The sequence below is a fragment of the Ceratotherium simum genome, chromosome 19 (assembly GCF_057802395.1).
Source record: "Ceratotherium simum simum isolate JZ-2026a chromosome 19, ASM5780239v1, whole genome shotgun sequence".
In the NCBI taxonomy this organism is placed as follows: domain Eukaryota; kingdom Metazoa; phylum Chordata; class Mammalia; order Perissodactyla; family Rhinocerotidae; genus Ceratotherium; species Ceratotherium simum.
In genome coordinates, this window is record NC_141918.1 from 54479316 (window position 1) to 54494371 (window position 15056).

At 33.9% G+C, this 15056-nt stretch overlaps 1 protein-coding gene across 23 annotated transcripts in view; it reads right to left on the reverse strand.

Moving 5' to 3' along the window:
- Window positions 1-15056, reverse strand: part of AHI1 (Abelson helper integration site 1) — a 182915-nt gene that overhangs the window by 120632 nt on the left and 47227 nt on the right. For all 23 annotated transcript variants that reach the window (XR_015555277.1, XR_015555278.1, XR_015555276.1 and 20 more), the window contains 5 exons: window positions 12906-13135; window positions 11174-11280; window positions 8064-8182; window positions 5693-5823; window positions 4271-4411 (listed from right to left, as the gene is read on the reverse strand). Coding sequence is in view for 20 of the 23 variants with exons in the window: in XM_087444150.1 (XP_087300276.1) it covers window positions 4271-4411; window positions 5693-5823; window positions 8064-8182; window positions 11174-11280; window positions 12906-13135 (728 nt within the window). In the remaining 3 variants the exon portion in view is untranslated. The remainder of the gene's footprint in view (window positions 1-4270; window positions 4412-5692; window positions 5824-8063; window positions 8183-11173; window positions 11281-12905; window positions 13136-15056) is intronic.

Genomic DNA, 15056 nt, shown 5'->3' on the forward strand with positions numbered 1-15056 from the left:
TGTGAACCCTGGGCCGCCGAAGCTGAGCGCATGCACTTAACCGCTACGCCACCGGGCCGGCCTGCTTTCTTTCTATATTTTTATAAAATTTAAGGGAAAAATGCTATTCTACAGGATTTGTAATTTTTATTTCAGACATTTATTGCACATCAGTAATATACCAGGTACTATGTTGGGCATAGCGCATTATAAACACCACGGGCTTTTGGTCAAAGAGCAAGTTAAAGAAAATTTTTAGAGGAACGTAAAGGTATACATTGCTCTGAACTCTGATAGAGCACATTATGGTGTGAAAAATAAAGCTATCAACAATGGCAATGTAGGTGGTCATTAATGCATATGGATTCTAGAAATAAAATCATGTTTAGCGTCAATGGTGGAGATGGCTTTCCACTTGAACTAAAATTCTTCCAGAGGTTTAATCAACTTAGGAAGCACAAAAGACTGGAAAAGAGCATGGTAATCTGAGTCTGATTCCTGGGTTTCACAGTCCTGTTCAACTTGCACACAATACATGCTGACTCTAGATTTGTCCTGCCTAAGCCACTACAACTGAAGAGCGCTCCAAAGTTAACACTGATTCAGAGGAGATACTGCCATCTAGTGAAAAATTAGGCTCACTACCTGAGATTATCAAGTAAGGCTGAGAATTTCCAAAATTAAGACTTGACTCTACTTAAAATACTACATGTATTTTCATCATGTATCAGTATTCAGGCTAGGTACTGGTAATAAAAAGATGAATAAGCTTCCAGCTCTGCTTCCTGCAAAGTACAGATAATACAGAGAAACCATATACTCCATGGAGAGGCAAAGAGTAAATGGTATTTATTGCAGGAAAAAAACTAAAGGTTTGTTTATTAGATAATCAAAAGCTAATATTTCAGGAAATCTGCTAAAAAGGCAGTTTAGTGTAGCAAATAAGAGCATGGACTCCAAGCCCAGACTGTATGGATCCAAGTCCTGACTCCTGTAAAATGGGGCTAATTATAGTACCTATCTCATAAGATTATCGTGAGTTACATACATTTTATGTTTATATATTTATAAATATATTATATATTAAAACAGTACCAGGAACATAGCAAGTGCTTTGTAAGTACTAGCTATGATTATTATTAAATGTGGAAGAGGCTCCTAGAGACTGAGGTAGACAAAGATTGATTAATAACAGAACATTAATTGCTAAAGTCTAGCTTCATGCATTTAATGCAGCAGAAGCCGTTTCTCTGACTAGCACTCTGTTATGATGGGAATCCTGAAAGGACATGATCTGTGGGACTCGGTGACTAAATCTTGTATTACTAGATGATTAACCCTTTCAACACCAGGCAAATAAAACTGCCTTCTGAAAGTAAAAATCGTATTTCTTACCAAAAAAAGCAAAAAGTCAGTAGAATGAAAGACCCAAAAGACCACAATCTGAACATATGCTTAACAGGGAAAGACGCTTGCTGACTCTTCACAGATTTTGTTAGAACTGAAAGGTGGGTGATGCATTTAGCTACCATTGTGGTCTCATGCGCAGCTTGTTTAACTTATGAAAAAAGGAGCTTGCTCCATTTTCCTTGAAAATTACTTAAACACATCAGCAGCTCTGATAAATACTACTTAAAAATCATATAACTGTTCTATATCTTTCAAATTTTATACCATTAAGACATTTAGGTAAAGCTACAGGTAAACTTTACTTTCAGACAAGAAAGTTTGAGCAAAATATTCCGATATTAAAAAAAATAAAAGGCAAAACTATAATAGATCCATAACAAATACTATAGTTTTCAATGAAAATTTTAAAGACTATTTGACTTCATAATTCGGGCCTGTATTTAATGAGTAAAAGATTTTAAAGTCTGAAACTACTTTTCATTTTCTTATGGATACACACCACTCACAAGAAGAACTGTGCTAAATCTTGGATTGCTTGAGATTATGAAACTTCTTCCTAAACTTCCTCTTTTTAAAAATAGGCAGCAAAGAGTTGGGAAAATGTTGAAACATTTTAAATATTAATTTGTTCGTAAAGGTGTGTTAGTATTATCAAAATTGTGTTCTAAGAACATTGCACAAAATATTTTTAATTTCATGTGTATTATTTGAACATTTTAATTTCTAAAACACCTAGAAATCCTTCCTCTTCTATGTTAAGACAGCATGGAAATAACATAATGTTCTTGACTTTATGCATTTATTTTCTAATACAATTGACCTAGAAAGGTACACACTCTAATAAATAAAAGGAAAAGGCTGCTAACAGAAAGAGTAAAAGAGGGGAAAAAAATCTTTTTTCAATTCCATTCCATACAGAAATGCTTATCAGCATAGTATAACATAAGTTCCCATAAAGGCAAGGTATATACTGGTTGGATGAGCATGATTAAAACCCATTTTATGTTTTTGTTTAATACAGTGCTTATCAATTTACAAAGTACTTTCGCAGTCCGTCTCACAGGATCCTCACAAATACTCTTACGTGGTACAAGTATTATTAATACCATTTACTAGATAAGGAAGTTGAGCTTCAGGAAGGTAAGAGGTTTGTGCAAGGTCACCAAAAAACCAGAATTGAGCCTAAAACCCATGTTTTTGAACTCCTAAAACCCTTTGTTCTTTCTACTTAACGTCTCTAGAATGGACTTCTTAGTCTAAATGCCTATTGTCTAAAGACCAAATGGGCAAAACTAACTAAGCTAATACAAAATGATGAAATCCCTCTATCAATGACAAAAAATAACTGAAGAAAAAGATAAGAGTGGAGCTTTAACTTGAATTTGTAGTGAAAATTTCAAAAGCCTAAAAAAGCAAATTAGAAATTGAATGAAGACATTGTGAAACCTCTTAAGAGTCTGAGGAAATAACTGTGCTGACTATTTCCTGTATAACAGTTCCAATTATAAAGTACTTACATATAACTCTCCTCCTTTATGTAAAGATTTAGAGTGGGTACAAAGAAAAGACCTGTTTCAGGATACATGTTTGAACCAGACACTAGATCTAGACATTGCATGATTTGAGAAACCCATTTATCTCTTCCTATAATCAGGCAGTGTTTATTTTTGCTAACATTTGTTTGTAACAGAAAAAAGTATTGTGTTGTTTATCAATTTCACCATTAGTAATAGTGTTCTGTAAATTTAAATCTGTTAAAGAAATTTATCATTTCTTCTCCGTAAAATTCTTTAAAATAAGACATTTCAATTTTACACATTATTTTCTAATATAATTCACCTGAAAAAGCATAATAAAATCCATACTATGATCAAGAACTTCAGGTTTAGAACTTAACTCAGTTGTCTAATAACTTACTCCTTATCACAACCATTAACCAATTCAATCTGTATTAACGTAATAAACTTAACCACTCACATTTCATTAATTTAAAACACTTTCTCCAAATAGTTCCACATAATATACCTATATACATATTTGCGTATTTACCCATTCATGACACTGTGTGTAAGCCATTCTAGCTTAGCAAAAGCAGTGAATGATGATACATGACATCCTAAACCAATCAAAGAGACTAATAAAGACTGTTTATTTTTGTACAAGAATTAATATATGAAGACAATGGAATTGCAATTTTGAGAGTGACAGTAGTATCACTACAAGGCAGAACAACGAAATCCTAATTTCAGAATAGAAATTACAGAAATACATGAAAAATAGCATAAATTCAAATAATTCTAAAAATGCCACACTATTCCCGAAATATGTGTCTAAAGTCTTTATTTCCTTATTATTTCTCAGAATGATAGTGTAATTTTAGAGTAGAAAAAGACACTTGATTTTTTGCCTTCTTTTTATGTTAAGAAACTCTGAAAACCACAACTTATTAAAACTATATGCTTTAGTAAAAAACAAAAACACAGAATAAGAAATTAAATATTCAACAGAAAACATTAAAGATCCATATTTCCTAAATGTTATCTACCTTTTAAATTTAGTTAACACATTCCCAAGTAATTTTTAGGTGAATTTTATTTATTTAAACTGATTTACAAAGAAAATGATGACTACCTGTCTGTGATTCCAACATAAGGACACAACCATTATGTGTACTTTTGCTGATACTGAAACTCCATAACGATAGTGCTTACAGAAAAATAAAACGTTGTAACATAATCTGTTTAATCCAGCTCTCCCAGTATACTCCAGAGAGCTCTGTTAATACCAAGGATGATAGTCTTCCCAGAGCTCATGATTCCTGGTCCACTGTAAATGCAAAGGTTATTTTAAATATTCTTTACTTATCAAGCAGTAGACTTACCACGAAAATCATAAATATACAGAAGAATCGGCTCATTCTGCCCAAATGCACAAAATGCAACCATATTTTCAAGTGGATGATAAGAAATGTCTCGAATGGGTGACTTGAATGGCAGGTCAGAATACATTGCTACTTGTTCTCCTAAATAAGAAAAGACATTCAATAATTTGTACTGTTTCAGATAGGTCTCATTAGAGAAGATTATTCTGCAACTTATTAAAAAATATTTATAGTGTTGAAGCTCACATTATTTACATGAAAACCTTAAATATTTATAAATATTTGAGTACCAGTGTATTAAATAATTATTTTTTCTTTCTGTTGGGCTTCCTCTACTTCTCAATCCAACCTCTTCAATAAGGTTTTCAAGACACAAAATAAAGACAAAGAACTTAGAAGCAGAGAGGTACCTGACTGTGAGATATGACAGAGCCGAGCAAATGTCAACTAACAAGGAATTCCAGGGAAAATTAAAGGAGGAATTGCAGGATTTTAACACTAAAGAGACTCTCCAGCTGGGGCAGGTTTGGTGGGGAATTAATTTTTCTATTTTTTTCCAGAGGTTGTTTGAGGTACCACCTGCTTTAAAGATACAATTATTAATGGCTAAAAGAGGTCTCAGGAACCTATGAAAATCAGAACTCAAAAAGCAAAGAGCCTAGATCCATTTATTGCAGGGGAAAAGAGATTTAACAGTTCTGAATTGATGCTAAAGTATCAAAACACAGTAAGGAAAAAAAACCTAAGTTAACTGACTGGTCAAAAATGCCTAAAGGAAAGACCAAGAGAATAAACAAGGTAAAATCAAATACTGTTCATTAAAGAAATTTTAAGGTAAATTTTATAAAACTCTCTCAATTTATTGCTAAAAAAAAGTTTACATAGTTTCAGCTTTTCTTTTGCAAAGCAAAGGTGTGGCACAAATGAACTTCCCAATGTAACAGTTTATTTTACGGAAAAAAAAAGGAATTACAAAATTCAGGTAAATAGCTATTAAGTTTCAGACATCAAAAACTTTGACAGGAATACATTTGTTTTTAATAAAAATATATTGCAGATGCCTAACCATTTCTATATCTAGTTATAGTCCAAATTCAGCTTATAACATTTTGTATTCTGCATTACAGTCCTCATTAAATACTTCTCTAAGACTGACAATATCTCATTATAGGCAAAGAAAGAATAAACCTTGAGTTTAATGTGAAATTCTAGATCCATTAAGACATCAAAACAACAAAGAACAGAATTGTATATAAATTTAGACTGCAGCTGAGTTCCATTATTGGCTTTCCAATTTTGAAAAACGTAACTGAGAACCCGAAACCAGAATTTCCTCAAAAACTATTCCATAAAATGGTAGTTTTCACACTTCTTCAAAAACCAACCAAAAATTTTTCTTTTGAAGATCAATGAAATATTTACCTGTTTCTGGGTTCCAAACATATACTATAGCATCCTCACTTCCAGCAAAGAGAAACGTCCCACACGGTGTCAAAGTACTATGTATCTTCTCTCGGTAATTTGCTGCACCTACAAATTTCCTTGCCGCCAATCTATAAACAAAAGAGATTTTACCAATGTAACCTGTCTCACTCATAAGACTGGTGGTAGAAAAACTTCTCTTTACTGCATTTGCATTTAACAAACAATTTTTGAGAACGTGTTCTGTGGGATACATTCCTCGATGGATGCAAAATAAAGAAGAGACAGTCCCAGAACTCAGGGAGTTTATAATTCGGCAGGCAAGACAAGAAATGCATCAATGTAAAACAGAAAGTGGAGATGGAGTGTGCCACAAAAGAAGAAGAGAAAGAGTACTGTGCAGATATGGATAAGAGAGATTATATCTAGCTATGGAAAGAGAGACTACTTTATGGAACTAGCATTTGAGTTGGTTACTAAAATACTAAAAAATGAACAGAAGTTTTACATTCTTATATTTTTTCCCATGTGGTGAATTTTTAATCTTACTTGATCCTTGCAGAAATATTCCACAAAACATATTGTCAAACCATCTCTTAAATATGGCATACAGCCTTCCAGGCTTTTTCACTCATGAATAACAGCTAACACTGTTTTAGTGTTCACTATGTGCCAGGTAGGTACTATTATCATCCCTGGCTTACAGAGAGCCTATTACACACACTGCTCTGTTACTGCTTCAGTCAATAATAAATCATGAATAATGGCCTTCCATGTCAGAAAACACAGACTATGCATTATCATTTTAATAGGCATATATTATATCATTGTCTAAATGTATCTTAAGACATTTTCTATTGTTGGACAACACTTAGGATGTTTCCAGCTTTCTCGTACATTGCACATGCTTTCTATGAACAACCCTGTAAATATATTTTTTGTACACTATTTTATAATTATTTTCTTAACATAAATTCCCAGACCTGAGGTTACTGGGTCAAACACTTCTGGAATCCTTGGTATGTGCTGTAATGTTTCAAGTACTTTACGTTTAAACTAGTTTATTCTGCACAACACCCTTAGGAGTACAGTATATTATTCCTCCCATTTGAGTGAAGAGGAAAGAGAGGTACAGAGAGGTCAGAAAGGTCACTCGGCTAGGAAGAGGTGGAAAAGGCAGAATTTGACTCTAAGCAGTTTGCCTCTAGAGCCCAAGCATGATCTTAAGTTGAATACTATACTGCCTAAAAAGAGAATAACCAAATTCCTTAGCCATAGCCTTCTAAAATCTGCTCTAATCTTTATTGCTAAAAATTCTCTCTCAGCACGCCTTATCAAGAAACCTATGCTCATACAAACTCACTCTGTCTCGAACACAACTTATATTATCTCATTTCTGAACTTTATTCCAGGCTTTTCACGTTTTCCACTCTACTGAAAATACTTCTGTCTTGTCTAAATTCTATCCATCCTTCAAGGTTGAGCTCAAAGGCCAGCCTCTCCATAAAGTCTTTAACAGAAGACTATATTATAGCTGTCAGCTTTACTGATGCCATGAAAAATACAATCCTTTTATTATATATTTATATTCACTAAAAAGTACATATTGAGTTCTTGCAATCTGCCAGGCATGACATAGGTTCTACGTAAAGAAAAAAAGAATAAGACAGATTCCAGTCCTAGAAGATCTCACAATTTAGCCTAATTAAATGTTTTGTGTGTTATTTTGTAGGCAGTACAACTAGATTATAAACTCCTGATGGGCGAATTCCACTTATCATTCTCCCACAGCACCCATGCCAGTGTTCTGAACAGTTCTAGAGAAATGCTGAAGGGCTTAAAGTGTTTGCCCTAAAAAAGATAACTGCAGAATAAACTAATATAGATTACCACATTTGTCTTTCTGAACACAATAATGAAATTTAATAAAATAGCTTTCTCTCATTTGTTTTACAGGAACTCTTAACACCAAAACAAAAGCACACCAGAAGTCCATGCTGGTTTTCCTAGAACTCTGCTTCTGCCTTTTACACTAAGGAGACTTCCCTTCATTTGCCTTATTTAGAAAAAGAAAAACAAGGATGTATTAATCAAAAGCCCTCTCATTTCAGCCTCAGAACTATTCACATTTTGGGCAAGATAATTCTTTGTTGTGGGGGTTGTCTCATGAACTACAGGATGCTTAGCAGTATCTCTGGTTTCTATCCACTAGGATCTTCAATCAACATTCAAAAATGTCTCCAGACACTGTCAGAGCTCCCCTGAGGGACAAAAACTGTCTAGTTGAGAACACAGCTGCATTTCATAAATGTGAATTAATTCATTACTTATTCCATGAGTACTTAACCTGTCAATACGGAAATATACTTACAGTCTGAGATCCATAATTCTCAAAGTACTGTCTTTGGTATGGATTAACAAACGTTTTCCATTGGGATGAACCTCCAGATAGCTTATTGGAATCCCCTTAAACTCACTCTCTTTAATTTCCTAAAACAATTAAAAAAAATTATAAGATATTACCACTGTAACGTTTGCCTAATGTTAAATGCTTTTTAGAGTACAAATTTAATTTAACTTTTTTTTTTTTTTTTTTTGCTGAGGAAGACCAGCCCTGAGCTAACATCTATTGCCAATCCTTCTCCTTTTTTTTTCCCTTTTTCTCCCCAAAGCCCCAGTAGATAGTTGTATGTCATAGTTGCACATCCTTCTACTTGTTGTATGTGGCACACCGCCTCAGCATGGCCAGACACGTGGTGCATCAGTGTGCGCTCGGGATCCGAACCCAGGCTGCCAGCAGCGGAGCGCGCGCACTTGACAGCTAAGACACGTGGCCGGCCCCTATAAATTTAATTTTAAAATGTCATTTTCAATTGTACTATACAGGATGCTTTAAAATTGTTAGCAAAGGATTCCCAATAACTTCAGTTTAAGGGTGAAAATAAAGCTGATAGAATGTACTTTCTGGTTGTTATGTAACGCCACATTTAACTAGCAAGTATTTTTGTAGTATATTCCCAAACAAGAAGCACTTCCTAAAAACACATCTTCTAACATTGTATTTTATGTTTACCACCACATAAGAAAGCCTCCAATTTCTATAAATTCAAAAGTGTAGAATTAACTTTCAAATTCTATTTCAGTCTCAGATTATTTCTTCACACACTTATTTCCACTTGTCCTGAAAAAGGTATGTTATCGGCATCTTATGCTGAAATCAATTAGTTTAGATTGTAATTTTAGGTGAAGGTTTTTTTTTGATGGTTAAGGCAGCTATAGAAGATGCCTGACTAATGATGTCAAGAAAGACATAAACCCTGAAGGAGAATCTGCCTGAACAAGCCTTGCATAAGAAGAACTACCAAAGGTCCTTCTTGTTTGGATTACTAGGAGAAAGAAAAAAACCACAAATGCAAAACTGCTTAGATTCAAGTCCAGAGTCAAAGGAAAGTCTGCTTTAACCTGCAGGCAGAATTCTGAGCTATCCTTCTTCTCCCTCCAGGACCCCTTCTTACTCTTTACTCTCTTCTCCTTGAGGATCTCCTCTGCAGAGGCGGGCTGGCACCAGCAGGGGTGGGGTACTAACTGCTAGAATCCCCACTCAGCAGCTGAGCCCCTGCTACTGCTGTCTGACACGAAGACCTGCTGTCAGTTACTTTTTAAAAGCTACAGAAAAAAGTCAAACATTGACACCACAGATGGGGATTTTCCTGAGCTGAACTACAACAGTTTGGGGGGTGGGGATGCACTGTTGGGGGTTTGAGCAACTGGAGCAACATTTACACAGAGGCAAATGTGCAAAATCAGAAACAAAACTGCGTAACAATTCAGTGTTGGGTATAACTCTGAGAGAGGGGCTGGCAGATTTAGTGTCTGTATCTGTTAATGATGTCCTCCATATTTTCTTTATCATATTCATGCTGAAACTAAAAAAGTCCTAGTTTTGAAGCCCACGTCCTGTACCAAGGAGTGTACAGTAGCACACGGGCACTTCATCTGGGGGCAGATGAGATGCTCAGCATTCCGCACGTGCCGGCGGAAGAGCACCAAGAAGGGCAGGCTCCCGTTTGTCCTAGGGCATCAGCCACTAAACAGACATTCTCACTCATTTCCCAACTTGTTATTTTTGACTGTCTCAAGTAACCACCAGGCTGCAGATTTTCAAGGTAAATTTGCCTTTTGGTTACTACATGGAGGCAAAGAAACACATGATTTTTAACACAAATAACAGACTCTGCATTGTAGACTCAAATGATTGGAACTGGTGTCTCTGGAGCTTTGCCAATCCCTCAGGTGTGTCAACAATCAGAAAGTTCTTTTCAAAGTGTGTGAAATTAGGCTACAACATGAATCTCAACCCATCATTCACTAATCTGACAGATGAGATGAGAATGACTAAAAACAGAATAGAGCGTTTTTTAAACAGATCTGATGGACTCAATAGATTTAACTGAAGTTCATGGAAATTCTTTTCCACTTAGAGTGACTTTTTTCAAATGAGGACGATTGTTATAATCTATTATGAAAAACAAAAAATTGAAGAACAAAGGTATAGCATGTAAGACAGAAACTACATCAATTTATATAAAACTCAGGTTTAATGATTCATTTTGAATTTTTAACTAAAAAATACTAAATATACACCAACGAGCCACCTTAAAAACACTCTACTCCAAAAATGAAAGAGATTATTCCTTTGTTTCTGCCTATTTAGCGAATTTCAAATGAAACAATTATGGTCATTAAACAACAGACCACCCTCATAATTACAGTTTTGATTATATAATCCTCAAAGACAGTACTTTTAATAAAACACTGAGCACACTGTTTTTAGAGTGATGTTATTAGACCAAGAAAAAAAAGAATACAAATAGCAGAAAATATGTTATTACTTATAGATGGTAATAGAATATAACATATATCTCATTTTAGCATAATTTTCAGTAATGAGTCACTGAATGCCATAGTGCAAATTAGGGCTCAAAAAAATGAAAGCAGGGCCAGCCCGGTAGCACAAGCGGTTAAGTGCACGAACTCCGCTGCGGCGGCCCGGGGGCTTCGCCGGTTCAGATCCCAGGCACGCACCGATGCACCACTTGGCAAGCCATGCTGTGGCGGCATCCCATATAAAGTGGAGGAATATGGGCAAGGATGTTAGCCCAGGGCCAGTCTTCCTCAGCAAAAAGAGGAGGATTGGCAGATGTTAGCTCAGGGCCAATCTTCCTCACCAAAAAAAAAAAAAAAAAGCAAGCAAAGCCTGGCCAAAAGGAAGAAAATTTTCACTAAGTCACCATATCATCAATTAGCCATCAGGAAGACATGATAATTAATCAATGATAATTGACTTTTCAAGGACTGAGAAAAACTTAATTTTTTTGAAAAGAGAAAACAATATTGTAACATCTTATTTTAAAGTCATGTGGTTTGATTTTTTTCCAATTTCTTTAATTAAATCCCAACATATGAACTATAATTTTATACCTTATTTACACTCCAGTGGCGCACTGAATGCTGCACATCGTTAACTTTGACATAGGTATTCCAAACAACAATCACCCCCGTGCAGTCTCCCGAATACATGTGATGACCTATTTAAAAAAATAAAACTACTCACTTATAAATGTTACCCAGAGATAGAAACAAATAATACGAGATTGGGAAAACACATTCCAGCAAAAGAGTCAACGAACTGGAGGGCTATTAAAAGGTATTTCAGTTTAAAAAAAGTCATAAAACCAAATACAACTCACAATCTAATCCCAATTATCTTTAAATAAATTCTTCACTCTTCTGAATTATTTTTGATGACTTATTATTTCCCTTTGTCACTTTTCTGAATTTGAATACAAAAAAAAAATGAGCATCTCAGTCCATGTGTACTGTACATGGCTCAAATTCAAAGCCAAACAAATTATATGAATTATCCAATATGTATCTGTATTGCTTACCTTTATTAACTTATATAATCTGTTTTATATTCCTGGAAAAACACCTATATTCTAATAATATATTGTTAGCATAATGTCTGAGGCCCAGTAGGAACTCAATAAATGATCAGAGAATGAATGAAATAATGAATAACAAGTCTTCCAGTTTAACATCCATTCTTAGAGTCAAACCATCTTATAGCTGAATGGGACCTCAGAGACCATCAGGTTCAGCTTCACAGCCACTAAAAGGAATATCTTACACATCATTATGAACAGATGGTTGTTCAGCAATTGTGAATTTAATATTTTACAAAGCAGCTTATTCAACTGATGCAATGCTCTATGTATTAGAATGTTCTTGCTAATTCTGAGCAAAGAAAATCTGTCTTCTGCAGTTTTGGCCCCATCTCTATCTACTGGAGTGACACAAACTGATTTCTGTTTTCAAATATGGATATCTTAGCCAAATATTCGAAGAAATTCTCCATCTTTCTTTTATAATCTGAGCTACTTCTAATATGACAGAGTTTTCAGGTACTTCTCTACCCTTGGTTGACCTTCCCTGAATGCGTTCCAATTTATTAACATCCTTAGGGTTGAACTGAGTGCACTAGCAGTATTATTTTGATCTGGATCCCATAATAATTAATTATAGCTACCGTCTACGTATCTAGTGTCTGAAATAATGTAAGAAGTGACTATTTAACAGATTTATTGAATTTTTTATTATTTCAGCTGATAATCTATATTTTATGTCTTTAAAACACTACCTACATTATTCATATACTAAGATAAACCTTTAAATAACTGCAAATCTCCCTTCTATGTTCCTATACTTTTTAGAAAAAATCCTGTTGCTACATTTAAAATATATATATTTTCAATATTCTTTTGGGATTTTCCCCCCATCTTCCTCATTTTTAGCCTTTAATTTAAAAGGCCCTTTAAAAAAAAAACCCCTACTAAGGGGACAATCACCAATCCAATGAAATATATTTATGAAATTTGGAACATGACTGGTTGTTACAGCAGAGATTACTTGATTTTAAATTTTTAAGAATTTAATGACTTTAAAATTACAAACAGAACTCCCTCAGTGCCAAATCTATGTTCAGGTCTATCATATGATCTTAAAAATATACATAAATCTAAATATGCACAATCAATCATCAATACATAAAATCCCTCTCAAGCTTAAATAATTATTATCCTAGTGAAATAAAAAAATAAAAAAAAAATCCTCATGCAGCTAGCCTTCATTTGGAATATATTCTCTGACCTACCTTCAAAATCAAAACAGAGAGAGTTGATGAAACTCTTGTGAGTGTCAAATTGTCGGATCAATATGGCAGCATCCTCTCTCATATCAACTTTCCATATCCGTATCACAGAATCATAGCATCCTGTAACCACTAGCTCTTTTACAGCTGGATGGAATTTAGCCGTGTAAACAAAAGAAGGATGAGGTAAAACTCTGAAAGTATTTGTATTGTTTATTTCATTTTTCCATATCCTGGAAAAGGATAAAAAATTACATATTACTTCTGAAAGGCAAAAATTTCTTTAAAAGTTTCTCTAAGAACCAGTATAGCCAAAGGACTTAAGTAAGCACATGACAGTAGCCAATGATAAACTAAATTTTACAACAATAAAGAATAATGTGATCATATATTTGATGGCGGGGTTTTTTACATTTTGACAAAGCTATTTCTTACAGTTATTATCAAGCATAATGGTTATTTGTCTACTGTAATCTACACCGTAAAATAAAAAACTGTGTTTGTATTTGGATATGTCTGTCTTTTTTAAACCTACTTATTTTTGACATTGATTAAACACACATCAAATAGTTCGTAAAATACCGCATTTAGTATAATATACATAAAAATTAAATATAGAAAGAAACTTTAATGATTTCTCATTTAGGTTGCGTATATTGCTTTTGCAAAGTGCTTACTAGCAGGGGTTTGGAGAATAAAATATTCTATTAACTTCATATTTGTAATTTCAAAGCCTAGATCATGAAGATGAAGATCTCAAAGACTGAAAAGCCATACTAAAATTACTAAATGAATACTTGAATAAAATTTGCTTAAAATAATTACGATATTTTGATAAAAAACAGGCTACCCTAAATTAAGTACTCACTTTATGTTTAACATTCTCATTATCTCTTCCTCCAAATAATGATTTTTAAAAAATTAATATTATTGTCATTGCTATAGCATTGACAAAAGACTAAACTCTAAGGGTTACACTATTACGTTAGATATTCTGCATTTCTAGCCCATGTGTAAAAATAGGCAAAATCTAACAACAGACAGGTGCTATATAAGTGTGTAGAAAATTGGATTTTTTTAAGTTATTTGAATTAGAAGAATATATTAATTTTTTAATATGAGGATTTATAGTTCATCCTTTTAATTACTAAGAACTAAAGCAAATTAAGTTCTTTTCAAAATTATCTATAAAAGAAAAAAATACAGTTGCTATTCAAGAATAACATTCTATGAGCTTTCTCAGCAGCTGCTTAAAATACAGGATCTGATCTTCAATTACTAACAATCCAAACTAATAATGAAGGAAGTGAAAGAACATGTTTTTCAAGTAAAAATAAAGCACGTGTCCCTGGGGGTGAACATTTTTACCATGGTAAAACTTTCAATTAACATATGTTACATGAAATGCAGCACCTATTGAAAGAACAAAATCACTAATTTGTAGAGAATATAAACAAGACTGTTCAAAGATAAAAACTTTAGCTGCTTGCTAACAAATCTTAGCAGCATTATTTGAAATACTATATAATCGGCAGAAATGAAGCAACTGTATCTTAAAAACAGCTCAATATAACTAAAATAGACACAATATTTTAATATATATAAAAATCAAGCTTTTTATGTAAAAATTGAACTGCTATCAGTGATGGCTGTAGTCACCCAAGCAATGGTAGAATCCAAGATCAAAAGAAATATATATTAATGGGTTTGGGATAAAATCAGGCTGATCACAGACAGAGAAGAACAAGGACACACAAATTTGTGAAGACTAGATGTGCACATAAAAATATTATTAGAATTGGGAAAGAAAAAACATACCAAAGTTAAAACAGTATGTGTGAAGAGGGGGTAGCGTGGGGACCCACGGGCCTATTTGGGAGCCACTACACATGGAAAAGTCTGTTTGATTATACTAGGAGCTGCTGATTTGAGAAAAATACAGATTATGCTGAAGAGAACTAAAGAAGGAATTTAGGTTAAACCATACAGCAGAGAGCTAACCCGTGGGAAACAGTTACTCAGGAGACATTAATGATAACATATGACAGTGATCCCCAGGAAGAGAGAAGGAAAAGACACGAGCAGAAACCCATACTTCTGCCACTTTTGAGCATCAGCAACTCTTAATTCTCTTCCTTTTGACTTTAGCTCATT